The following is a 25,411-nucleotide window of genomic DNA, read 5'->3' on the forward strand; positions in this document are numbered from 1 at the left end:
CATTGCACTCCAGCTTAGGCAATAAGAGTGAAACTTTGTCCTAAGAAAAAAAAATAATATAGGAGGATGATATTAATATCTATCTCATAGGGGTGTTAAGAGGATTGACAGAATAAAACACTTAAAGAGTTGTAAGCTGGGCGTAGTGGCTCACACCTGTAATCCTAGCACTTTGGGAGGCAGGCAAGAGGATGGCTTGAGGCCAGGAGTTCAAGACCCAACCAGGGCCAGGTACAGTGGCTCCTGCCTGTCATCCCAGCACTTTGGGAGGCCGAGGCAGGTGGATCACTTGAGGTCAGGAGTTTGAGACCAGCCTGGCCAACATAGTAAAACCCCATCTCTACTAAATAAATAAATAAAAATTAGGTAGGTGTGGTGGCACATGCCTGTAATCCCAGCTGCTTAGGAGGCTGAGGCAGGAGAATTGCTGGAACCCAGGAGGTGGAGGTTGCAGTGAGCTGAGATTGCACTGCTGCACTTCAGCCTGGGTGACAGAGCAAGACTCTGTCTCAGGAAAAAAAAAAAAAAAAGACCCAAACAGGTTAACATAGGAAGATCCCTTTGCTATATAAAAAATTAAAATTGAGCCAGGTGTAATGGGTCACACCTGTAATCCCAGAACTTTGGGAGGCCGAGGTGGGAGGATCCTTTGAACCCAGAAGTTCAAGACCAACCTGGGCAACATGGGAAAACCCATTTTTACAAAAAATATAAGAAGTAGCCAGGTTTAGTGGCACGTACCTGTGGTCCCAGCTACTTGGGAGGTTGAGGTGGGAAAATGCAGGCACCTGGGAGGTGGGAGGTGGAGATGGAGGCTACAGTGAGCCAAGATTGCCTCCTGGGCAAAAATAAAATAATTCTTTTCTTCTTTCTTTTCCTTTCCTTTCCTTTTCCTTTCCTTTCCTTTCCTTTCCTTTCCTTTTCCTTTTCCTTTTCCTTCCTTCCTTTCTTTCTTTCTTCTCTTTCTTTGTTTTTTCTTTTCGAGACTGAGTTTCACTCTTGTTGCCTAGGCTGGAGTGCAGTGACACCATCTCAGTTTACTGCTACCTCTGCCTTCTGGGTTCAAGCGATTCTTCTGCCTCAGCTTCCTGAGTAACTGGAATTACAGGTGCCCACCACCACACCTGGCTGGTTTTTGTATTTTTTGTAGAGACGGGGTTTCCATGTTGGCCAGGCTGGTCTTGAACTCCTGACCTCAAGTGATCCACTGGCCTCATCCTCCCAAACTGCTGGGATTACAGGCGTGAGCCACCATGCCCGGCCCCTAGATTCCTTAGATTTAAATCCTGATTTTGTCTTAATAGCTATGTAACTGTGAGCAGGTTACTTTACCTTGAAGTAAAGTAACTTTTTCCTTGTCTGTAAAAAAAAAAGTGGTTGATAATAGGACTTAACTGAGATTGTTAAGAAGATGAATTAAGTGTTCCATAAATGTTATTTCTATTCTCTGAATGAGTGAAGAATTCCCACTTTAATTTTCATTTTTACTTTTTGTAAAATAGCCCTATGCATCTTCTGGTAGGATTCTGAAGTTATATGGGAGGAAATGACAGGTTTTGTTTGTTTGTTTTTTTCCCTAAGTACTTGTAACTTAGTAGTAGCCCTCTCAGTATGGGAGATGTGAAATTGAACCTGGATGATTGATCTGCCATGGGGCAAAATACATTTAATCAATTTATACATTTTATTTCTGTTTTACAGCATTTATGGGGTTAAGTGGCATGGGATTTCTGTTTCTGATAGTAAATAGGTAAGTAAAACAAAAGGTTATGTATGTCCAAAGAGATGGTTGTACCATATTTATGGTTATTTTTTCCCTAACTGTTGGTTCTGTTTCTTTAGATCTATAGCATTTTAGGACAGGAAGATACCATTTTTACAAGAATTTGGTGGTTCTCTTTTTTCCTTTCCTTTTTATCTCTCTGAAAGTAGAATTTAGCATTAAATGGGCCAATAATCCGGACTGCCTTTGGCTTATTTGGGGATGACGTATTGCTTAGAAATAAGGGTGTTGATTAACTGTCAGTTTTACAGATAGTTTGGATATTTTTGTTGTGTATCCATGTGCTTGCATACTATGTATATGTTGGCAGATAGTTTAGCATGCATTTGGACAATTTACATTGTTTAGTAGATACTTTTTGCAACTATGTAAACTCAAGGGCTTTTGTGGAAGTGATCAAGATTGTGATGGCTGTCTTTGTTAAACTGTGGTGAGAAGATGAATAAAACTTGGCTATTGTCTGGGCAGGTGGCTCACGCCTGTAATCTCATCACTTTGGAGGCAGAAGTGGGCGGATCATGAGGTCAGGAGTTCGAGACCAGCCTGACCAACATGATGAAACCCCATCTTTATTAAAAATACAAAAATTAGCCAGGTGTGGTGGTGGGCGCCTGCAATCCCAGTTACTGAGGAGACTGAGGCAGGAGAATCGCTTGAACCCAGGAGGCGGAGGTTGCAGTGAGCTGAGATCATGCCATTGCACTCTAGCCTGGGTGACAGAGTGAGACTCCATCTCAAAAACAAAAAAAACAAACAAAAAAAACCAACTTGGCTCTCTAGAATTGAAATGAAAAGATAGATTTTATTCTAGTTAAACTGACTTAGGGGCTACCAGCCATCAGTTAACTCAGTAGCATGCAAAAACACATTACTTTGGAGATGGTAAGGATTTTAGTTGTATATGGATACTATCATATACAACTAAAATATGCTATAATATGTATATTTTACAGTATTATAGTGAACATTTCCCATGCTTTCTGGATTTTTTCCTGCATTTTTCAAAACTTTTTAAATTCAATTTTGCCTTGGTCAGGGATACATCCTGAGGGATGTGTTGTGGATTTTATTATGTGAACATCAGAAAATATTTATACAAATCTAGATGGTATAGCCTTCTACACACTAGGCTATATGGTATCACCATTATAATCTTATGGGACCACTGTTATATGTGCAGTTTGTCCTTGATCAAAATATCATTAACGCAGCACATTCTGGATTCAAGCGATTCTCCCATCTCAGCCTCACGAGTAGCTGGTATTACAGGCACCTGCCATTATGCCTGGCTAATTTTTGTATTTTAGTAGAAATGGTGTTTCACCATGTTGGCCAGGCTGGTCTTGAATTCCTGACCTCAGGTGATCTGCCCGCCTCGGCCTTCCAAAGTGGTAGGATTGCAGGTGTGAGCCACTGTGCCTGGACTGATTTTTACTTTTTATGCTTATCAAAATAGTCTTGAATCTGGGCTGTTCAATAGGGTAAAAATGATATCTTATCATAAACTATTTCAGTCTGTCCTTTGCACAGTTTTCATGTTCAGCAAACAATCTTAGTAATTTGTAATTCTGTCGTTAACAGTACTGTAACCTTTCAGGTCTTCTCTGGGTTTTTTGTTGTTGTGGTGGTGGGGATTTGTTTTGTTGAGACAGACTCTTGCTCTGTCATCCAGGCTGGAGTGCAGTGGCATTATCTTGGCTTACTGCAATCTCCTCCCATGCTCAAGCCATCCTCTCACCTCAGCTTCCCAAGTACCTGGGACTAGAGGTGCATGCCACCATGCCTGGCTAATTTGTGTGATTTTGTAGAGACAGGGTTGCATTGTGTTGCCCAGGCTGATCTTGAATTCCTGGGGTCAAGCGATCCGCTAGCCTCAGCCTTCAGAAGCTCTGGGATTACAGACATGCACCACCGTGCGTAGCCTATATCTATATATTTATCTGTATGGTGATTCTGTTTGTTTATAGAAATGATGATATAAAGTGCTTATTGTTTTGCAACTTGACTTTTTTCACTGAACAATATGCACTGGAACAATTTCCATATTAGTAAATGGCCCAAGATACACCATATTTAACTATTCACCAATAGGTGGACATTGAGGTAGTTTTCAGTTTTTTACTTGTGGTATCAATACTTCACTATACAACCTTTTATATGTCTTTTTGCATGTATCAATGGCTTTTAAAATGTGTAGTCTTAGCCGGGCGCGATGGCTCATGCCTGTAATCCCAGCATTTGGAAGGCTGAGGTGGGCAGATCATGAGGTCAGGAGTTCAAGACCAGCCTAGCCAACATGGTGAAACCCTATCTCTACTAAAAATACAAAAATTAGCTTGGTGTGGTGGTGTGCGCATGTAATCCTAGCTACTCAGGAGGCTGAGGTAGGAAAATCACTTGAACCTGGGAGGTGGAGGTTGTAGTGAGCCAAGATTGCACCACTGCACTCCAGCCTGAGCAACAGAGTGAGACTCCATCTCAAAAATAAATAAAATAAAATATATATAGGCTGATGAAAAATATTAATATGCCCAGAAGTACTGCTTGTCTATATGCCATAGACCTTACACTTTGAGTATTCCTAGCACCATTAATCATCAGGGACACATCAGATTTTGGGGTAGTATACTGCTGAAGGGAATATATTTATTAATTATTTCAATCAGTTATTAAATATTTAATGAAATAGTATACCCTATCAGGAGAAAACGTTTTTTCTCCTGATCGTAATCCTCCAACTTTGTATGTTAAACATTGGCCTTAGTCCCTTATGGTGACTATTTGTCATATCCGAAGCCTTCCAATTTTTGGTTGAGTGTCTATATTTGCAAAATTGCACATGTTATGGGTCAGGCCTCCTCATTATGTGTGCTAGTGAAAACTCAAATTCCCAGCTTCTCTCTCTCTCTTTTTTTTTTTTTTTGAGACAGACTCACTTTGTCACCCATGCTGGAGTGCAGTGGCACGATCTCAGCTTACTGCAGCCTCCACCTCCCAGGTTCAAGCGGTCTTCTTGTCTCAGCCCTCCAAGTAGCTGGGACTACAGACATGAGTCATCATGCCCAGCTAATTCTTGTTTTTTTTTTTTTCTGTAGTGATGGGGTTTTGCCACGTAGCCCAGGCTGGTCTCAAATGCCTAATCTCAAGTGATCCACTCGTCTTGGACTTCCAAAGTGTTAGGATTATAGGCGTGAGCCACGGCCTCTGTCCTCCATGTTCTCTTGGATGCAGGCATGTGACCTACAGACACACTCAGATGATTTCTCTTTGAAAGTACACAATATAAGGAAGTGAAGGTTCTATTTATAACTTCCATTTTGCAGTTAGGAATGGCAGCAGGGTTGTTCAGTTTTAAGTGGAGGTGATAGTTGCAGATTGAGTTCCCAATAGAGAGATGTGGCTTTGGTGCTGGCAGTAGTAAAGGTTATAATGGATTTGAATCTTGTTATTTAGTGCCTGGTGGTGACAGGGATAGTGGTTTCCTCACCAGACCACTTGTGCAACATTATTTTGGGTGATATTATCTTTGCATCTATTTTTTTAGCCCTCCCAGTGACAATAGGAGTAGTGATACTCTTCTTTAATCATTACCTTTCAGGGCTGGGCACGGTAGCTCACACCTGTAATCCTAGCACTTTGGGAGGCTGAGGTAGGTGGATGATGAGGTCAAGAGATCAAGACCATCCTGGCCAACATGGTGAAACCCTGTCTCTACTAAAAATACAAACAAATGAGCTGGGCATGGTTGTGCGTGCCTGTAGTCCCGGCTACTCAGGAGGCTGAAACTGGAAAACGGAAGTTGCAGTGAGCCAGGATCATGCCTCACTGCACTCCAGCCTGGCGATAGAGTGAGACTCTGTCTCAAAAAAAAAAAAAACAAACCTTTCAGGTGAACCGGCTTCAGTGACTCAGCACCTGTAATACCAGCATTTTGTTTGGGAGGCTAAGGTGGGTGAATCGCTTGAGCTCAAGAGTTTGAGATCAGCCTGGGCCACATGGTGAAACCCTGTCTGTACTGAAGAAAACAGAAAAATTACCTGGGCATGGTGGCACGTGCCTGTGGTCCTAGCTACTCAAGACGCTGAGGTAGGAGGATCCCTTAGAGCCTGGGAGGCAGAGGTTGCAATGGGCCAAGGTCGCACCACTGCAGTCCAGCTTAGGCAATGGAGTGAGACCCCATCTCAAAAAATAATTACCTTTCAGGCTGGGCGTGCTGGCACACTCCTGTAATCCCAGAACTTTGGGAGTCTGAGGTGGGCTGATAGGTTGAAATCAGGAGTTCGAGACCAGCCTGCACAACATGATGAAATCCTGTCTCTACAAAAAAGGACAAAAATTAGCCAGATGTGGTGGCATGTACCTAAAGTCCCAGCTAGTTGGGAGGCTGAGGTGGGAGTATTGCTTGATCCCGGGAGGTTGAAGCTGCAGTGAGCTTAAGTGGTGCTACTGCTACAGCCTGGACAAAAGAGTGAGACCCTGTCTCACAAAAGCAAAACAAAACTCTTCTGCTTAATTTAGCCAGAGTGGATTTGAATAGTGATTGTTTAAAAAATTTTATAAGATACTTTTCGTACAACGAGCACTATTTGCATTTCTATATAGTGGCAAATATGAAAGTGTCTTGCTTTTGAAAATTCCTGCTTATAAGTTCTTAAATAATACCTTATTACCTCTCTTGGTGGGGCTGTTTGAAAACTAGTTGGTTTCCTCCCTGAGCTAATTAAGTTATGAGGAAGTTGTGAATTAACATCTATAATCTAAGATGTTGCTATAGTTATTCATTATGCTTCTGTAAAGATGCTTTAGCTCCCTTTCTAAGGGTTATTTTGTTACTGGTTTTGCTATTATTGTAAAAGCTTCTAGCAGCTTGAAACCAAAAGCCAAGAAGCACTACGTAATAAAAGACATCTATTTTAAATTAATTAATTAATTTTTTGAGACGGAGTCTCACTCTGTTACCCAGGCTGGAGTGCAGTGGCACAGTCTTGGCTCACTGTAGCCTCTGCCTCCCAGGTTTAAGTGATTTTCCTGCCTCAGCCTCCCAAGTGGCTGGGACTACAGCTACATGCCAACACGCCTGGCTAAGTTTTGTATTTTTAGTAGAGATGGTGTTTCACCATATTGGCCAGGCTGGTCTTAAACTCCTGACTTCAAGTGATCCACCAACCTTGTCTTCCCTTTGGGATTACAGGCATGAGCCACTGTGCCTGGCCTAGGTGTTATGTTCTTAAAGATAGAGAAACGAGATGCTTACATAATTATTGGGTGGCAGAATAAAGTTAATTTTTTTTTCTGTTATACCATAATTGTCTCAATTGTTGGAATTACTCTTTAATATAGCTTTAAGAAGAAAATACTGATATTCTTGAAATACTGTGAATTAGCTAGTTTGAGAATACCTCATGGCTCTTTTCAGCCTTGACCTCCTGAACGCAAGTGATCTTCTTGCTTCAGTCTCTCAAGTAGTTGGGACTGTAGGCACGTACCCCTACGCCTGGCTAGGTTTCTTTAAATATTATAAAAATTAATTAAAATATTTAATTTATTTATGTAAATTAATTGAAATATTTAAAAATCCTTGTAGAAACAGGATTTTGCCAAGTTGCCCAGTCAACCCCATTCAGGCATTCTAAAGACATTCCTGTACTTTCTGGTTTACACTATTGCTAAGAAGCAATCAGCCATCAGGTTAGCAACCTTGGCTCTGGGTTGGTGCAAGAGAGGTCTTTGATAATTGTAAACACAAATCCTCTTTGATACCAAAATATGGCTAGAATTTGCACTACCTATTGTTTCAAAAAAAAAACACTCAAATTGAAAATTTAAATCTAGTCCAGATTGATAGTCTTCCTAGGCAGACATCTAGCAAAAGTAAAACAAATTCTCTCCTTAAGTGCCCATTTAGTCCTATTGTGGTGGGTCATGCCTATAATTCCAGCACTTTGGGAGGCCAAGGTGAGATGATCCTTTGAGGCTAGGAGTTCACGACTGGCCAGACAGCATAGCCATACCCCATCTCTACAAAAATGAAAACAACCTATCCATGTGGTGGCTCAAACCTGTAGTCCCAGCCGGTCACCAGGCTGAAGTGGGAGGATCGCTTGATCCTAGGAGTTCAAGACTGCAGTGAGCTGTGATCACGCCCCTGCACTCCAGCCTGGGCAACAGAGTGAGACTCTGTTTAAAAACAAGCTCATTTAAACATAATCTTTAATAAAATTCTTACAAAGTTCTAAGAAAAATGGCCTTACAGTGTGATATTATGAAGCATGTAGGTCATTAGGATCATGATTAGCAGAAAAAACAAGTCTCAAAATTACAAATATTGGAATTATCAAGTGTAAATTATAAAATTAAAATGTTTCATATGCTTAAAAGAAGAAAAAAGATGATCCAGAGACAAAAAAATTGATCACATAGATTTGAGGAAAGAACTAAAAGGAACTTTAAGAAATAAAAAATGTAAAAAGGGAGCTTAGAAACTTACTAGACAAGTTGAACAGCAAGTTGGAAACAGCTTGAGAAAATTGGTAAACTGGAAGAAAGATCATAAGAAATTGTTCAGAATGCAGCTAGAGAAAGACAACAAAATGGAAAATAGGAAAGAACTTAATACGTGGAACATATGATGACAAGGTTGTGTGTGCGTGTGTGTGTGTGTATTTTTTTTTTTTTTTTTTTTGAGATGGAGTTTTGCTCTTGTTGCCCAGGCTGGAGTGCAATGGCGTGATTTTAGCTTGTTGCAACCTCTGCCTCCTGCCTCAGCCTCCTGAGTTAGCTGGGACTACAGGCATGCGCCACCACGCCTGGCTAATTTTGTATTTTTAGTAGAGACAAGATTTCTCCATGTTGGTCAGGCAGTTCTCAAACTCACGACCTCAGGTGATCTATACACCTAGGCCTCCCATAGTGCTGGGATAACAGGCGTGAGCCACCACACTGGCCAGTAGTGTATATTTTATTGGGGTTTCAAAAGGAAATAATAGAGCGGTTGATGAAGAGTGAACATTTTAAGAGAGAATGGCTGAGAATTTTGCAGAACTGATGAAAGATGTCAGGGAGTTCAGTGGATTCCATTTATATCAAATAAAAAACAATTCCACACTTAGACTTTTAATGATTGTAAAACACCATTAACAAAGATTTAAGCAATCAGAGAGTAAAGAGAGATTAACAAAGGCTGCTAACCTGATGGCTGATTGCTTGTTAGCAATAGTGTAAACCAGAAAGTACAGGAATGTCTTTAGAATGCCTGAATGGGGTTGTATGCCTATTGAGAATTCTTTATATGGCAAGGGTGGAGGGAAAATAAGTATCTTCAGAGAAAGCACAACTTGAGATAATTTACTAAGAAGTTCTAAAAGGCCAGACGTGGTGGCTCATGCCTGTAATCCCAGCACTTAGGGAGACTGAGGTGGGCGGATCACCTGAGGTCAGGAGTTCGAGACTAGCCTGACCAATGTGGCAAAACCCCATCTCTACTAAAAATACAAAAAAATTAGCTGGGTGTGGTGGCGTGTGCCTGTAATCCCAGCTAATTGGGAGACTAAGGCAGGAAAATCACTTGAACCTGGGAGGCAGAGGTTGCAGTGACCTGAGATCTCGCCACTGCACTCCAGCCTGGGCGACAGAGTGAGACTCCATCTCAAGAAAATAAATAAATAAATAAAAAGATGCAACTCATATTTCCACATATATTAGCATTAGTTAAGAATGCTAAGAAATGCAAATACCCCTGTTTAAACAGGTGAGGAATACAGGAAATTATGATAGACTCACTACATAAAGTATTACACAGCAATCCAAAATTATAGATACCAATTAACAAATTTTATAAATCTGATGGGATACTGCTATCTCAAAGAAAAAATTACTGTTTATTCAGCTGTGACACACCAAATATTTTAAGATGTTTCCCAATTTTCAAAATTAAAATGTGCAAAAATATGCATCTTTGGGTTGATTAAATATGGAAAAGTATGAAAACTGGAAAATGCAGCTGAGTGCGGTGGCTCACACCTGTAATGCCAACACTTTGGGAGGCCGAGGCAGGTGGATCATGAGGTCAAGAGATTGAGACCATCCTGGCCAACATGGTGAAACCCCATCTCTACTAAAAATACAAAAACCAGCTGGATGTGGTGGTGCATACCTGTAGTCTCAGCTACTCGAGAAGCCAAGGCAGGAAAATCCCTTGAACCTGGGAGACAGAGGTTGCAGTGTGCCAAGGTCGTGGCTACTGTGCTCCAGCCTGGTGACAGAGCAAGACTCGTCTAAAAAAAAAAAAAAGAAAACTGGAAAATGCTTTCACATAATGGAGAGGAAAAGAAAGCTATAATTGCCATAATAAAAGCAAATGTGTTAAACAATTCTGTGGGTTAGACACTGTACAGATGCTTTATATGCATCATCTCACCTACTTCTTAAAACAGTGTAAGTACTAGTATCTCTCTTTTATAGATTATCCCTTCATGAGAGGCACAGAGAAATAACATACCCAATTAAAGACATATAACAATGAAATATGAAGGAAGGATTCAAACAGGCAGCCTGACTCTAGAAACAGGATTAACCACACAATGATTACAACTCACAGATTATTACAATTGCAAGAAGTACCTAAGCATGTGGTTATAGACTGGAAGGAAACATGATCTACTACAGTAGCTAGACCAGGTTACAGGCATGAACCACCGCACCTGGCTGGGAAATTATTCTTAAGCACTTTGCCAAACTCATAAATATAAATAGTACTTTATTTTCCTATTTACATGCATGCACGTGTACTTAAAAAATTTTTTTTCTTAGTCTTTTTTTGTTTTGTTTTTGATATGGAGTCTTGCTCTATTGCCCAAGCTGGAGTGCAGTGGCACCGTCTCGGCTCACTGCAACCTCTGCCTCCCAAGCTCAAGTGATTCTCCTGCCTCAACCTCCAAGTAGCTGGGATTACAGGTACCTGCCACCGTGGTGCCCAGATTATTTTTGTATTTTGTTAGAGACAGGGTCTCACCATGTTGGCCAGGCTGTCTTGAACTCCTGTCCTCAGGTGATCCACCTGTCTCAGCCTCCCAAAGTGCTGGGATTACAGGCGGGAGCCACTGTGCCCGGCCTATTTTCTTAGTCTTTTTAGGTTTTTTAGGTTTCAGTTTTATAGCATCCTATAGTCATCTTTTGTCATTTTATGTTTTTTTTTCAAAGCTAATTTTCTATGACATAATAGTTTACATTTAACTTCACCATGCAGTTATACCATGCAGTTATTTTGATAGAATGCATTGGTGTTTGTGTAGTCTACTCTTGAGGTGAGACAGCAGAATTGCCTTCCATTCAAAACCAACATGCTTTATAAAAGAGGATATGCAGTGGTTTGCTGTTGTTGTTGTTTGGAGGCGGAGCCTCGCTCTCTGGCCTAGGCTGGAGTGCAGTGGCGCAATCTCGACTCACTGCAATCTCCACCTCCCAGGTTCAAGCAATTCTCCTCCCTCAGCCTCCTGAGTACCTGAGTTTACAGGCATGTGCCACCACGCCTGGCTAGTTTTTGTGTTTTCAGTAGAGATGGGGTTTCACCATATTGGTCAAGCTGGTCTTGAACTCCTGACCTTGTGATCCGCCTGCCTCTGCCTCCCAAAGTGCTGGGATTACAGGCGTGAGCCACTGCACCCGGCCGAGGCAGTGTTTATACTGATTATTAATTTCAAGCATTAATGTAATGTAATTTTTAAAATAAGGACTTTGGCACAGTGCAGTGGCTCATGCCTATAATCCCAGTGATTTGGGAGGCTGATGTTGAGAGGTTCTGTTGGGGCCAGGAGTTTGAGACTAGCCTGGGCAACTTAATGAGAACCCAACTCTGCCAAAAAAATTTTTTTACTTAGCAGGGCATGGTGTTCCATGCCTGTAGTCCTAGCTACTCAGGAGGTTAAAGCAAGAGCATCATGTGAACCCTGGAGTTTGAGGCTGCAGTGAGCTGTGAGCATACCACTGCACTCCAGCCTAGGCGACAGAGGAGACCTTGTCTCTGGAAATAATAAAAATAAAAATAAGGATGTTTTACCTCAATTTACAGTGACAAAAATTGAGACTCAGAAGAGTGAAGAAATTTTGCCAAGATCACACAATAATAAAAAGTTTGTATTAGAGCTGTTACTGGATTCAGGAGTGATTCCAGCATCTCAATCATTGTGTGTTTAGACAGTGATTATTAAACTACCTTGTAATGATGATTTTGCGTTACTTAATCCACATACTACTCTGCATAGCAACTCCATGAGTTAGGGGTATTTCTAATAGGTATATGGTTCTTTCACTGTGTCTTTTTCATGTACAGATCTTATTTACTAAATGAATATTGTACTCTTTGTATTTATCGGGATTCAAAAGTTTGATCTCTGTGTCTGAGAGCTGTACCTTTACCATCTGCCATCTTCTTGGTAGGCACATATTTGGTATTCTCAGAATGGAGGAAAGAAGGAGAATAGGTATGTAAATACATGCATTTTTCTCCTATTGAAAAATAATTAATGTCAAATATTGTTGACATGGCAGGAGAGCTGGGCTATCACAAGCTCCTCAGAGTTCTATTTTGCTATCAGTCAAAAATTATGCTGTACCTAAAGAGTTTGAATTTATCACCCTTAGGGGTGGGCTTTGGCATCTTCATCATCTCTCTTATTGTCACCTACGGCATCAGTGCGAAAGCTCACTTGGAGCCAGGAACTGGGTCTTACTGAGGTGGATCCCAGCTTTTCCTGCCAGCTCTGCAATTCACTTCCTAGATTATTTGTCCCCCCTGGGACACAAACTACCAGTTAGTCCCTGGAAACTCTCTGGTCCTGTCTCAGACTGGGATTAACATAAAGGAGTGGAACTTTTCAAAAGAGGCAGGGAGAAATAAGTAAGTTATCTCCTCCTCAGCTTCTCCTTCCCACCTCCCCTTGCCTGTTTACTCCTTCTTCCCCTGCAGGATTCCAAGGTTACAAATAGAGGCTTCTTTCTTCTGTTTAATTCCATAGTTATCCACCCTAGTTTGCCCTTCTCTAGAATCTCTCTACTCGAATATTGCACCCCGTTCTGTACCTCCTCCTCCCTGCCTCCACCCACTATACCCAACCATCTTCCTGACCAGGAAGGAGGACATGAAGGGTTGAATGTCAGGATCAAACTACATTGAACCCCTGAGGGAGGTGGATAGGGTGATCTCTGGACTGAGGCTGCTGTCTCCTTCCTCACTGTCCTTTCTGCAGGTCCTCAGATGGCACATTAGGGTGGGCTTGCTGGGTGGGTATCCCACCTCCAGTCCACAGTGCTTAGTTGTACTTCTTCTTATGCTGTAATGATTATTTTTTAGGGCATACATATGAGTAGCAAATTTCATTAAAATAGATTATCCCCTTCTCAACACACAAATTATTTGGTACCTAAATTCCAACACCACATTCACCAGTCAACTCAGCTTCAAATCAGTGGCTACCAAAGGCAGAGAGGTGGGAGAGTACTGCCCTCCTGTGGGTAGAAAACACATGTATTTTCTATAGGGAATTTTGAGACAATAATAAAAATGATTAAAAGGTCTATACTTAACTATCTTACACTTGGAAATTCTAGGTGACAAAATATTCCTCACTACCACCACCATTTTGAGGCTCTGCCCTTGCTCCCAAGATATGAATGAACCTAGACATGGAACAGGGCATTATATTTGTTTTGTGTGTGTTTTTTTGTTTTGTTTTGTTTTGAGACAGAGTCTCACTCTGTCTCCCAGGCTGGAGTACAGTTATGCAAACTTGGCTCACTGCAACCTCTGTCTCCCAGGCTCAAGCCATCTTTCCACCTCAGCCTCCCTGGGACTACAGGCGCCTACCACCACGTGTGCTAATTTTGTATTTTTTGTAGAGACAGGGTTTCGCCATGTTGCTCAGGCTGGTCTTGAACTCATGCGCTCAAGCGATCCGCCTGCCTTGGCCTCCCAAAGTGCTGGGATTACAGGAATGAGCCATTGCACCCTGCCTCAAGAGATTACTTTAAATGGTACTATTTAAAATAGTTACGCTATGGACATTAAGAACATACACTTTGAGGACAGATGGAAAAAAAATTCCAATATAAAGCACATCACTGCTTTTAACTTGGGATAAAATTTCCAGTGTTAGAATTGTTCAGACTCCGAAGTCTCCGTCACAGCTCAGATGACAATAAAAATTCATAATATTCTGGAAAGTTACTGTTAAAAAAAAAAAACAAAAAATTTGCCATAGATGCACAAATACACAAGTGTCTCAGGAGTTATGTAAATAGTTTAAGTAAATTTTGTGACACTTGTAAGTAGGTTGGGGTAAAGCAGTATTTCTATTTTATATCTTTTTCTGAGACAGGGTCTCCCTCTGTCTCCTGACTGGAGTGTAGTGGTATGTTTATAGCTGACTGTAGCCTTGAACTTTCTGGGCTCATGCTATCCTCCTGGCTCAGCCTCTTAAAGTGGTGGGTTTACAGGCATGAGCCATTGCACCTGGGCAGTATTTCTATTTTAATGTTTTATAGAGATACTTATTTTTTATTATATAGGAAGCTAAATTTTATATAGCTATTTCAAACTTTCAAGTTGATCAAAAACAATATTATTTGCTATTTGTTAAATAGAATTATTGGGTTTCTCCCTCACTTTTAAGTAATGGAAAAGCAATTTTATCTAAATTTGTAATTTTCATGCTCTAATTTTTAAAATTTACAAATAGATCCTTCGATTATTTAGCAGGTAACATCTAAAGGAACTGGTTTAAATCCTAATGCCAAAGTATGGCAAGAAATTGCCCCTGGAAATACTGATGCCACCCCAGTAACTCATGGAGCCGGAAGTTGTTGGCATGAAACAACAGCTACATCAGGTGCTCATCCTGAGGGTAAGTCTTAAATATTTGATCATAAAAATTACAGTTTGGTTAAACATATGGCCAAGTATGGCCAAGCAAGTTTATTGAACTTGAGATACATTCTCCCCACTTTTTTTTTTTTGAGACGGAGTCTTGCTCTATCACTCAGGCTGGAGTACAGTGGAACGATCTTCGCTCACTGCAACTTCTGCCTCGCAGGTTCAGGCAATTCTCCTACCTCAGCCTCCAAATTAGCTGGGATTACAGGTGCCCGCCACCACGCCGGGTAATTTTTGTATTTTTATTAGAGACAGGGTTTCACGATGTTGTCTGGGCTGGTGATCCACCCGCCTTGGCCTCCTAAAATGCTGAGATATAGGCATGAGCCACTGCGCCCAGCTGAACTTTTGTATTTTTAGTAGAGATAGGGTTTTACCACGTTGGCCAGGCTGATCTTGAACTCCTGACCTCAAATGATCCACCAGCCTTGGCCTCCCAAAGTGCTGGGATTACAGATGTGAGCCACTGTACCTGGCCAGGATACATCCTTTGAGTATTTGATGAAGTATATTCATAAAATTTTTTTCCCTTAAACATACAGCATCCAGCATTTATAAATGTTTAACATGTAGTTTGTATAAAATTCTCATTTACATCTAACATGAATAGATTGCCACTAATTTCAAGTAGTAGCTGTGTCTTTGGGTTCACCATGCAGCCCATCTATAAAAGTGATATTTATAAATTAGCTTTTATCTACCATCATTGACTGTGCTATTTACTCACTGTTCGTCCTTGGGCAAATAACTTAATTTCTCTGTGCTTTTTGCCTCCATCTGTAAAACAATAATAATTACAGCATAGGATTTTATGAGAATTAAATGAATAAAGTACATGGAGTAGTCTGATACATGGATAATGCTGTGTACATTTTAGCAATTAATCATTTTAGTTTATCGGTAAATGTTAAAACTTAACTCTCTCGGAATGATAGCTCTTGCTTAAAACCATGTGAACAGCCAGGCATGGTGGCTCATGCCTGTAATCCCAGCACTTTGGGAGGCCAAGGCAGGTGGATCACGAGGTCAGGAGTTCAAGACCACCCTGGCCAACATGGGGAGACCCCATCTCTACTAAAAATACAAAAATTAGCCCGGCATGATGATGGGTGCCTGTAATCCCAGGTACTAAGGAGGCTGATGCAGGAGAATTGCTTGAACTTGGGAGGTGGAATTTTCAGTGAGCTGAGATCATGCCACTGCACTCCAGCATGGGTGACAGAGCAAGACTCTGTCTCGGAAAAACAAACAAACAAACAAAAACCATTCGAACATATTCCCAACTGGTAGAATTCCTTAAAATCTTTTTATAGGTGAGTTACTGCCCAAAGTTCCTGAAAATGGAATTTAAAGAATTCCTATTTACTTTCAGTGTCTGTCTTTAATACAGGTAATGCAGAGCTCTCAGAAGATATATGTAAAGAATACGAAGTAATGTATTCTTCGTCTTGTGAAACCGCAAGAAGTACTACAGGCATTGAAGAGTCAACTGATGGGATGATTTTAGGACCAGAAGATCTGAGTTACCAAATATATGATGTTTCTGGTAAACTTGATGGTTTTATTGTTAAAATGAGAGAGTACAGCACATCCCCCACATGCACAGTCTCTATATCCTTGTTCTGATAAACCTATGGCATTATTTTTTTATTTGAAAAGAAGATTATTTTATTTTTTTTATTTTTTTGAGATGCAGTTTCGCTCTTGTTACCCAGGCTGGAGTGCAATGGCGTGATCTTGGCTCACCGCAACCTCTGCCTACTGGGTTCAGGCAATTCTCCTGCCTCAGCCTCCTGAGTAGCTGGGATTACAGGCACGCACCACCATGCCCCGCTAATTTTTTGTATTTTTAGTAGAGACGGGGTTTCACCATGTTGACCAGGATGGTCTCGATCTCTTGACCTCGTGATTCACCCACCTCGGCCTCCCAAAGTGCTGGGATTACAGGCGTGAGCCACTGCGCCTGGCCCCAGATTATTTTATTTTATTTGTTTTTTGAGACGAAGTCTCACTCAAGTATAGATCACTTGAGGTCAGGAGTTCAAGACCAGCCTGGTCAACATGGTGAAACACTGTATCATACTGGGGAAAAAAAAAAGGCAACGTGGTGGCATGCTCCTATAATCCTGAGATAGCGCCACTGCACTCCAGCCTGGGTAACAGAGTGAAACTGTGCCTGAAAAAAAAAATTATGTGTATATATATGTGTGTGTGTATGTATGCCTAACAACTGCCAACTTTGAACACAGAGTTGAAGTGAGATGGCAAGCAGTTGGTGTTTTAATGAGTTTTCTATAAATGACATTGGAACGTTAAATGAATTTGATTGCTTATTTAGCATTTAGGTGGATGAGTTTTGTTTGTTTGTTTGTTTTGAGACGGAGTCTTGCTCTGTTGCCCAAGCTGGAGTACAGTGGCACGATCTTGGTTCACTGCATCCTCTACCTTTCAGGTCCAAGCGATCCTGCCTTAGCCTCCTGAGTAGCTGGGATTACAAGCAGGAGCCACTCGGCTAATTTTTATATTTTTAGTAGAGACGGGGTTTCACCATGTTGGCCAGGATGGTTTCAATCTCTTAACCTTGTGATCTATCCACCTCAGCCTCTCAAAGTGCTGGGATTACAGGCGTGAGCCACTGCGCCCGGCCAAAAATAACTCTTAAACTATTATGAAATGTGTCTGATGAAAGAATATCTAGCTTGAGAGAAATTAGTTAGTCTTTGAACTGTCCAAATAATAAATACAGTTTGGGCCAGACACAGTGGCTTACACCTATGGTAGGAGGCCAAGGTGGGAGATTTGCTTGAACCCAGGAGTTTACAGTCTGGACAACATAGTGAGATCCTATCTCTACACAAAAATAAAAATTTAGCTGGGTGTGGTGGCACAAGTTTGTGGTCTTAGCTACTCAAGAAGCTGAGGTGAGAGGACCATTTGAACCCAGGAAGTTGAGGCTATATTGAGCCATGATTACACCACTGTACTCCTTAGAGAAAAGGAAGACCCTGTTTCTCTCTCTCTCAAAAAAATATTTTTGTTGTGAATTTTGATTTTAGACTTTGTGGCTTCTGAGCACAACAATATGTCAGATTTATCACTTCAGATAACATGCTATTAACTTTTTTCCTCTTCTTTTCTACCATCAGGAGAAAGCAATTCAGCAATTTCTACAGAAGACCTAAAAGAATGTCTGAAGAAACAATTAGAATTCTGTTTTTCACGGTACTTCGTTTTATATTGCTGTTTCTCCTTTATTGAATTTGATTAGTAGATGTAAAATATGTGTGAAATAGAGTGCAAGGAGAGTGATTATTATTTTCTTTTAATGATGTGTTTTGTATTATTGTTCAGTATATTGAACTAGATTTTTTTTTTTTGAGACACAGTCTTGCACTGTCGCCTGAATTGGAGTACAGTGGTGCAATCTCAGCTCATTGTAACTTCCCCCTCCTAGCTTTAAGAGATTCTCGTGCCTCAGCCTCCCAAGTATCTGGAATTACAGGCGTGCAGCCTTCATGCCTGGCTAATTTTTGTATTTTTAGTAGAGATGGGGTTTCACCATGTTGACCAGGCTGGTTTCATATTCACAACCTCCAGTGACCCACACTCCTCTGCCTTCCAGAATGTTGGGATTACAGGCATGAGCCACCACACTTGGCCTCTTAACTAGATTTAAAAGTGTAGTCTTCAATTTGATATGCAGAGGCTCTATTCTTTATATAAAGATAATGACATTTCCATTGGTTGTTTTTTCTGTGAACATTATCAGTCTTGGAGTTGTCAAAAAAAAAGCAGCTATTTCTTAATTTATGTTTTAATAGTTGATTCTTATAATATTAATCATAGAGTTATTTTTGGCAAAATAGTAAGGAGTTGGACAGAGAATTTATATTGCCAATGTCTTCTATTAAATAAGGAGTCGTTTCAGGCAAACTTTTGGAGAAGTTTTTTTTTTTTTTTTGCGTTAGGCTGGAGTGCAGTGGCTGATTTCGGCTCACGGCAACCTCTGCCTCCTGCGTTCAAGTAATTCTCCTGCCTCAGCCTCCCGAGTAGCTGGGACTACAGGCGTGCACCACCACGCCCAGCTAATTTTTGTATTTTAGTAGAGACAGGGTTTCACTGTGTTGGCCAGGATGGTCTCGATCTCTTAACCTTGTGATCCTCCTGCCTCAGCCTCCCAAAGTGCTGGGATTACAGGCATGAGTCACTGCACCCGGCTTGGAAAAGTCTTATTTATAGATAAGAATTATTGGGAAGGGGGCAAAAAAAAAAAAATTATTGGCTGGGTGCAGTGGCTCATGCCTATAATCCAGCACTTTGGGACTCCGAGGTAGGCGGATAACTGGAGGTCAGTAGTTTGAGACCAACCTGGCCAAGATGGTGAATCTGTCTCTACTAAAAATACAAAAATTGGCCAGGCGCAGTGGCTCACACCTGTAATCCCAGCACTTTGGGAGACCGAGGCGGGTGGATCACGAGGTCAAGAGATCGAGACCATCCTGGTCAACATGGTGAAACCCCGTCTCTACTAAAAATACAAAAAATTAGCTGGGCATGGTGGTGCATGCCTGTAATCCCAGCTACTCAGGAGGCTGAGGCAGGAGAATTGCCTGAACCCAGGAGGCGGAGGTTGTGGTGAGCCAAGATTGCGCCATTGCACTCCAGCCTGGGTAACAAGAGCAAAACTCTGTCTCAAAAAAAAAAAAAAAATACAAAAATTAGCCAGGCATGGTGACAGGCGCCTGTAATTGCAGCTACTGAGCAGGCTGAGGCAGAAGAATCACTTGAACCCGGGAGGCAGAAGTTGCAGTGAGTTGAGATCATGGCTGGCCTCCAGCCTGGGCAACAAGAACGAAACTCCGTCTCAAAAAAAAAAAAGGTAATAGTTACTTTAGCCTATACTTTGGGAGGCCAAGGTGCATGGATCATCTGAGATCAAGAGTCCGAGACCAATCTGGCCAAGATAGCAAAACCCCATCTCTACTAAAAATACAAAAATTAGCTGGGTGTGGTAGTGGGTTCCTCTAATCCCAGCCACTTGGGAGGCTGAGCCAGGAGAATCACTTGAACCCAGGAGGTAGAGGTTGCAGTGACCTGAGATCACGGCTAGTCTCTAGCCTGGGCGATAAGAATGAGGCTCCATCTCAAAAAAAAAAAAAAAAAAAAACACAGTAACAATAAAATATATGTAATAGTTGCTTTAGCCTGTACTTTGGGAGGCCAAGGTGTGTGGATCACCTGAGGTCAGGAGTCCAAGACTAGCCTGGCCAAAACTTCGTCTCTAGTAAAAATACAAAAATTAGCTGGGTATGGTGGCATGCACCTGTAGTCCCAGCTACTGGGAGGCTGAGGTGGGAAAATTGCTTCAACCCAGGAGGTGGAGTTTTCAGTAAGCTGAGATCACACCACTGCACTCCAGCCTGGGTGAATTTTACACCTACGAACTGGATCGTTTATGGGTCTGCTTGTATTGTCAGGGCTTCTTCTCTTGAATTATCTGTCATGATTTACTGCCTTTTTGTATGTCTTGTAAATTTTGATTGTATGCTGTACATTACATACAAAAGAAGCATAGAAGCTGCAGGTGATATAACTAGACAGAGTCTGAGCTTTTTTTCTGTCAGGCAGAGAGTGAAATGTTAATTGCTTCAATCCAATGAGGAATTGAGCTAGGTCAGGGCTGAGCAACCATTTTAATTAGACTCAATTCACCTTTGATTTAGTTCTATTCCTTCTACATGGGCCTTTCTTTCAGGCTTTTGATTTAGAGCTTGGCAGTCACCCTCATCTTAGAAAATAAAAGAGATTTAGATCTCTAATATAGAGGTTTGAGATTTAGATGTTTTAACTTCTTACCCCATACTACTTGAAAATTGGCAATGTCTTAAGGGGGAGACTGCATTTGCAGCATTTTTGCTTGCATCTTTTCAGCCTATCTCCCATCTTTCCCCTTAAAACTCAGGGAACATTGTATTGAGAAAATCAGCTGTATTGGTGGCTCCCATAATTTTAATTCATAATTTTAGTTCTGTGCCCATTACACATACCACATATTTACACACAACTGCCTAGAGATCTGCTGGTTTCTCTATTGTCCAGTAGAGTCTGAGTTAAGATCTGCAAATGCTCTTGGGAAAGAAAGATCTTCTTTTCGGGCATTTTAGTCCTTTTGTGATTGAAGCTTCCGCAGTTCTTCCACATCTCCAAACACATGATTTTTTGTAGTTTATCCAAGCTTTTTTAGTTGTTGCAGTGGGAGTTCCTACTGATCATGATCCAACACATCCTACTCAGGACTGTGATCTGGTCTGAACCAGTTGGGTAATTGACATTTATAGCTCAGCAAAATTGCCTTTAATACATATCAGGTATTAAAAAATAAATAAATAAATAATAAAATAAAATATAATTTAAAAAAGTGGAAAAAACATATCAGGTATTATTCATGAATAGTCAAATCTTAGATGTTATGTCCATTAATTTGATTTATTTCTGACAAGGTACAGTTTCTTTAGCTAAGAGTTTTGAATCACTGTATAAAAATAGATCTGCTAAATTTCAGAGTTCATTTAGGCTATAGCTTTTTAGTTTTGTAAAGATCATGTCTACAGTTGTCTTATTTTCAGATTCTTTTCTTTTTTGGCTCACTGCAACCTCCACCTCTCGGGTTGAAATGATTCTCCTGCCTCGGCTTCCCGAGTAGCTGGGCTTACAGGCACCTGCCATGACACCCAGCTAATTTTTTGTATTTTTAGTAGAGACAGGTTTCACCATGTTGGTCAGGCTGGTCTTGAACTCCTGACCTCAGGTGATCTGCCCGCCTTGGCCTCCCAGAGTGCTGGGATTACAGGCATGAGCCACAGTGTCTGGCCAACACATTATTGATGGAACAACGAAGATCCTCCATAGTACCTATATTCTGACTGGGGGAACACAAAACAAACATCATAAATAAACAACTCAGAAGTATGTTAGGTGATAAGCGCTATGGGAAAAAATTAAATGCAAGTACAGAAATCAGGAGTGCCTGGGTGGTTGCAGTTTTAAATAGGGTGGTCAGTTCAGTACTCTTTGAGAAGGGGGCTTATAAGCAAAAACTTCCAGCTATTTATAGCCAGACTGCTTCAAAGGATATTTGATGTGAATAGCAAGGTGTGAATTTGATTTTACTTAAGTTTATTAAACAAGGTTTTGTGTGTAAGATGCAAGTGTTTGCATCTTTTTTAAAAATGCACCTTAAAGAATCTTTTGTGTTAATATTAAATATGTATTTTTTTATTTTTATTTATTGAGATGGAGTTTCACAATGGCGTGATCTTGGCTCACTGCAACTTCCGACTCCCCGGTTCAAGTGATTCTCCTGCCTTAGCCTCCTGAGTAGCTGTGATTACAGGCCCCTGCCACCAAGCCTGACTAATTTTTTTTGTTGAGGCGGAGTCTTTGTCGCCCAGGCTGGAGTGCAGTGGCTCCATCTTGGCTCACTGCAACCTCTGCCTCCTGGGTTCAGGCAGTTTTCCTGCCTCAGCCTCCAAGTCGCCGGGATTACATGTGTGCACCATCACGCCCAGCTAGTTTTTGTATTTTTAGTAGAGATAGGGTTTTGCCAAGTTGCCCAGGCTGGTCTCAAACTGACCTCTGGTGATCCGCCCACCTCGGCCTCCCAAGGTGCTGGATTACAGGCCTAAGCCACCGCGCTTGGCCAATTTTTTGTATTGTTAGTAGAGGTGGGGGATTTCACCGTGTTGGCCAGATTGGTCTTGAATTCTTGACCTCAAATTATTCACCCGCCTCAGCCTTCCAAAGTGCTGGGATCACAGACCTGAGCCACGTCGCCCAGCCAATGTGTGCATTTTTATAAGCGTGTTTGACTTACGTAATTTTTTTTTTTCAGAGTCCATGAGGCATTTTATTTGTTAATATATGTATTACATCCCTAGAAAAATAATCCCAGGATTTTCCCTCCTTTGTGTTTTCGTCTTGCTTTGTCATGGTCCATGATGCCAGCTGAGGTTGTCAGTACTATGAAACCAAACTAGCGGGATGGAAGCAGATTATTCTGCCATTTTTCTAGGTCTTTGAGTTGCGCATCAAATCTGGGGCTGATCACTCCACACTTGTTTAGCCTGCGTGTGAGGTTCATAACAATTTTCTCAGGTCTGTGATTATCAGTGATTTCAAATTCACCAATGTAACCTTGCTTCATCATCACAGTGAGAAACCGGATGATGACTTTGGAGCATGGCCTAATAAGCATCTGGCGTTTGCTTTTCTTTTCGGCATTGTTGATGTTCTTGAGAGCATCAGCAAGGACATTCATGTGCACCATTGTGGTGGCGCATGAGGACTTAAATAATTTAAAATATATATTTTGGCGAGGTGCAGTGGGTCACACCTGTAATCCCAGAATTTTGGGAGGCTGAGACAGGTGGATCACCTGAGGTCAGGAGTTTTGAGACCAGCCTGGCCAAGATGGGAAACCCTTTCTCTACCAAATACAAAAATTAGCTGGGCTTGGTAGTGCATGCCTAATCCCAGCTACTTGGGAGGCTGAGAGAAGAGAACTGCTTGACCGCAGGAGGCAGAGGTTGCAATGAGCTGAGATAGTGCCATTGCACCTCCAACCTGAGCAACAAAAGAGAAACTCTATTTCAAAAAGAAAAATACATACATTAAGAAATAGAAAATCTGACCGAGCGCAGTGACTCACGCTTGTAATGCCAGCACTTTTGGAGGCTGAGGCCTGCGGATCATGAGGTCAGGAATTTGAGACCAGCCTGACCAACATGGAGAAACTCTGTCTCTACTAAAACTACAAAAGTTAGCTGGGCATGGTGGCACGTGCCTGTAATCCCAGCTACTCAGGAGGTTGAGGCAAGAGAATTGCTTGAACCCAGGAGGTGGAGGTTGCAGTGAGCCGAGATCACGCCATTGCACTCCAGCCTGAGCAACAGCAAGACTCTGTCTCAAAAAAAAAAAAGAAGAAATAGAAAATCCTTCATGATTTAGTTCATAGTTGAGCTACAGTTTTTGTCATGCATATTCTAATATCACTGTTGAAGTATTTATAAGATGGGACTGTGCTATATGTAATGTTTTGTTAAAATGCTACTTGTAATAGTAAGCCTATTCATATATCAATATAATTAATTGTCCACTGTTGTGCTAGATGTGTTTGGGAATTTAGATACTGTAAAAGTTATATTAACTAATGTATATATATTACATTAGTGTCTTTTGAACTTTTAACAACTTTTGTGAGTTCACTGAAAAGTTTAGTGTTATTAATCTTATTTCCATGCGTTTAAAAAGTAAGAAAAGTTAATAAGATACCTCTTCTCATTAGGTGCTTTTTAATAATTGCTTGTTTTATAGGACTATTGCTTTTGTTTATTCTTTTCAGAGAAAATTTGTCAAAGGATCTTTACTTGATATCTCAAATGGATAGTGATCAGTTCATCCCAATTTGGACAGTTGCCAACATGGAAGAAATAAAGAAGTTGACTACGGATCCTGATCTAATTCTTGAAGTGTTAAGATGTACGTAAAAATACCTTTTAGCTTTTTTTTTAAATTTTGCACATTACATGTTATTTTGACTTCTGATCATATAGAGAATTGTTTTTTACTGCCCCCAACCCCTTTATTTTATTGTTTTGTTCCAAATTCTCTTTTTTTTATTTTTGGGTGTGGGACAGGGTCTTGCTCTGTCACTCAGGTGGGAGTATGGTGGTGCAAATCGCAGCTCACAACAGCCTCGAACTCCTGGGCTCAAGCCATCCTTCTATCTTTTTTTGCTTGGAGACAGAGTCTTGCACTGTAGCCTGGGCTGGAGTGCAGTGGTGCAGTCTCAGCTCACTGCAGCCTCTGCCTCCTGGGTTCAAGCAATTCTCCTGCCTCAGCCTCCCAAGGAGCTGGGATTACAGGCGCCCATCACCAAGCCCAGCTAATTTTTTTGTATTTTTAGTAGAGAGGAGGTTTCACTATGTTGTTCAGGCTGGTCTCGAACACCTTGACCTCGTGATCCACCTGCCTCGGCTTCCCAAAGTGCTGGTATTACAGGTATGAGCCACCATGCCCAGCCTTTATACGGCTTCTGTCGCAGTTTTGCACCTTGGTTGTTCAGCATCATGCTTACTTAAGAATTAGCCAGGACCTGTAATCCCAGCTACTTGGGAGGCTGAGGCAGGAGAATCACTTGAACCCAGGAGACAGGTTGCAGTTAGCCGAGATGGCGCCACTGCACTCCAGCCTGGGCAACCGAGTGACTCCATCTCAAAAAAAAAGAAAATTTTTTTCTTTTTTTTTTTTTTTTTTTTTTTTGAGACGGAGTTTCGCTCTTGATACCCAGGCTGGAGCGCAATGGCGCGATCTCGGCTCACTGCAACCTCCGCCTCCTGTGTTCAGGCAATTCTCCTGCCTCAGCCTCCTGAGTAGCTGGGATTACAGGCACGCGCCACCGTGCCCAGCTAATTTTTTGTATTAGTAGAGACGGGGTTTCACCATGGTGACCAGGATGGTCTCGATCTCTTGACCTCGTGATCCACCCGCCTCGGCCTCCCAAAGTGCTGGGATTACAGGCTTGAGCCACCGCGCCCGGCCAGAAAATTTTTTTCAATTAAATTTAATTTAAATTAAATCTCATTTTTCTGGACTGTTAGATATTGTTATCACATAACCTTTAAAAAATGTATTTCAAGCTTTTG

The 25,411-nt window shown here is 41.4% G+C and overlaps 1 protein-coding gene and 1 pseudogene across 17 annotated transcripts in view; one reads left to right on the plus strand and one right to left on the minus strand.

The window, feature by feature from the left end:
• The window catches only part of LARP4 (La ribonucleoprotein 4), an 81,510-nt gene that overhangs the window by 14,137 nt on the left and 41,962 nt on the right, over positions 1–25,411 (plus strand). For 9 of the 17 annotated variants that reach the window (XM_012441389.3, XM_012441387.2, XM_064377068.1 and 6 more), the window contains 4 exons: positions 14,532–14,679; positions 16,099–16,254; positions 17,855–17,930; positions 24,109–24,245. In XM_012441389.3, the coding sequence (XP_012296812.2) occupies positions 14,532–14,679; positions 16,099–16,254; positions 17,855–17,930; positions 24,109–24,245 (517 nt within the window). Of the gene's footprint in view, positions 1–1,701; positions 1,751–12,217; positions 12,262–14,531; positions 14,680–16,098; positions 16,255–17,854; positions 17,931–24,108; positions 24,246–25,411 lie in introns of those variants that run through there. The other 8 variants (XM_012441395.2, XM_012441393.2, XM_021665947.2 and 5 more) reach the window with 4 other exon arrangements.
• Positions 22,642–23,034, minus strand: LOC105709487 (small ribosomal subunit protein uS8-like; annotated as a pseudogene).

This window comes from Aotus nancymaae, unplaced genomic scaffold (genome assembly GCF_030222135.1).
Source record: "Aotus nancymaae isolate 86718 unplaced genomic scaffold, 86718_ANA_hifiasm-v0.15.2.pri h1tg000016l, whole genome shotgun sequence".
Taxonomy (NCBI): domain Eukaryota; kingdom Metazoa; phylum Chordata; class Mammalia; order Primates; family Aotidae; genus Aotus; species Aotus nancymaae.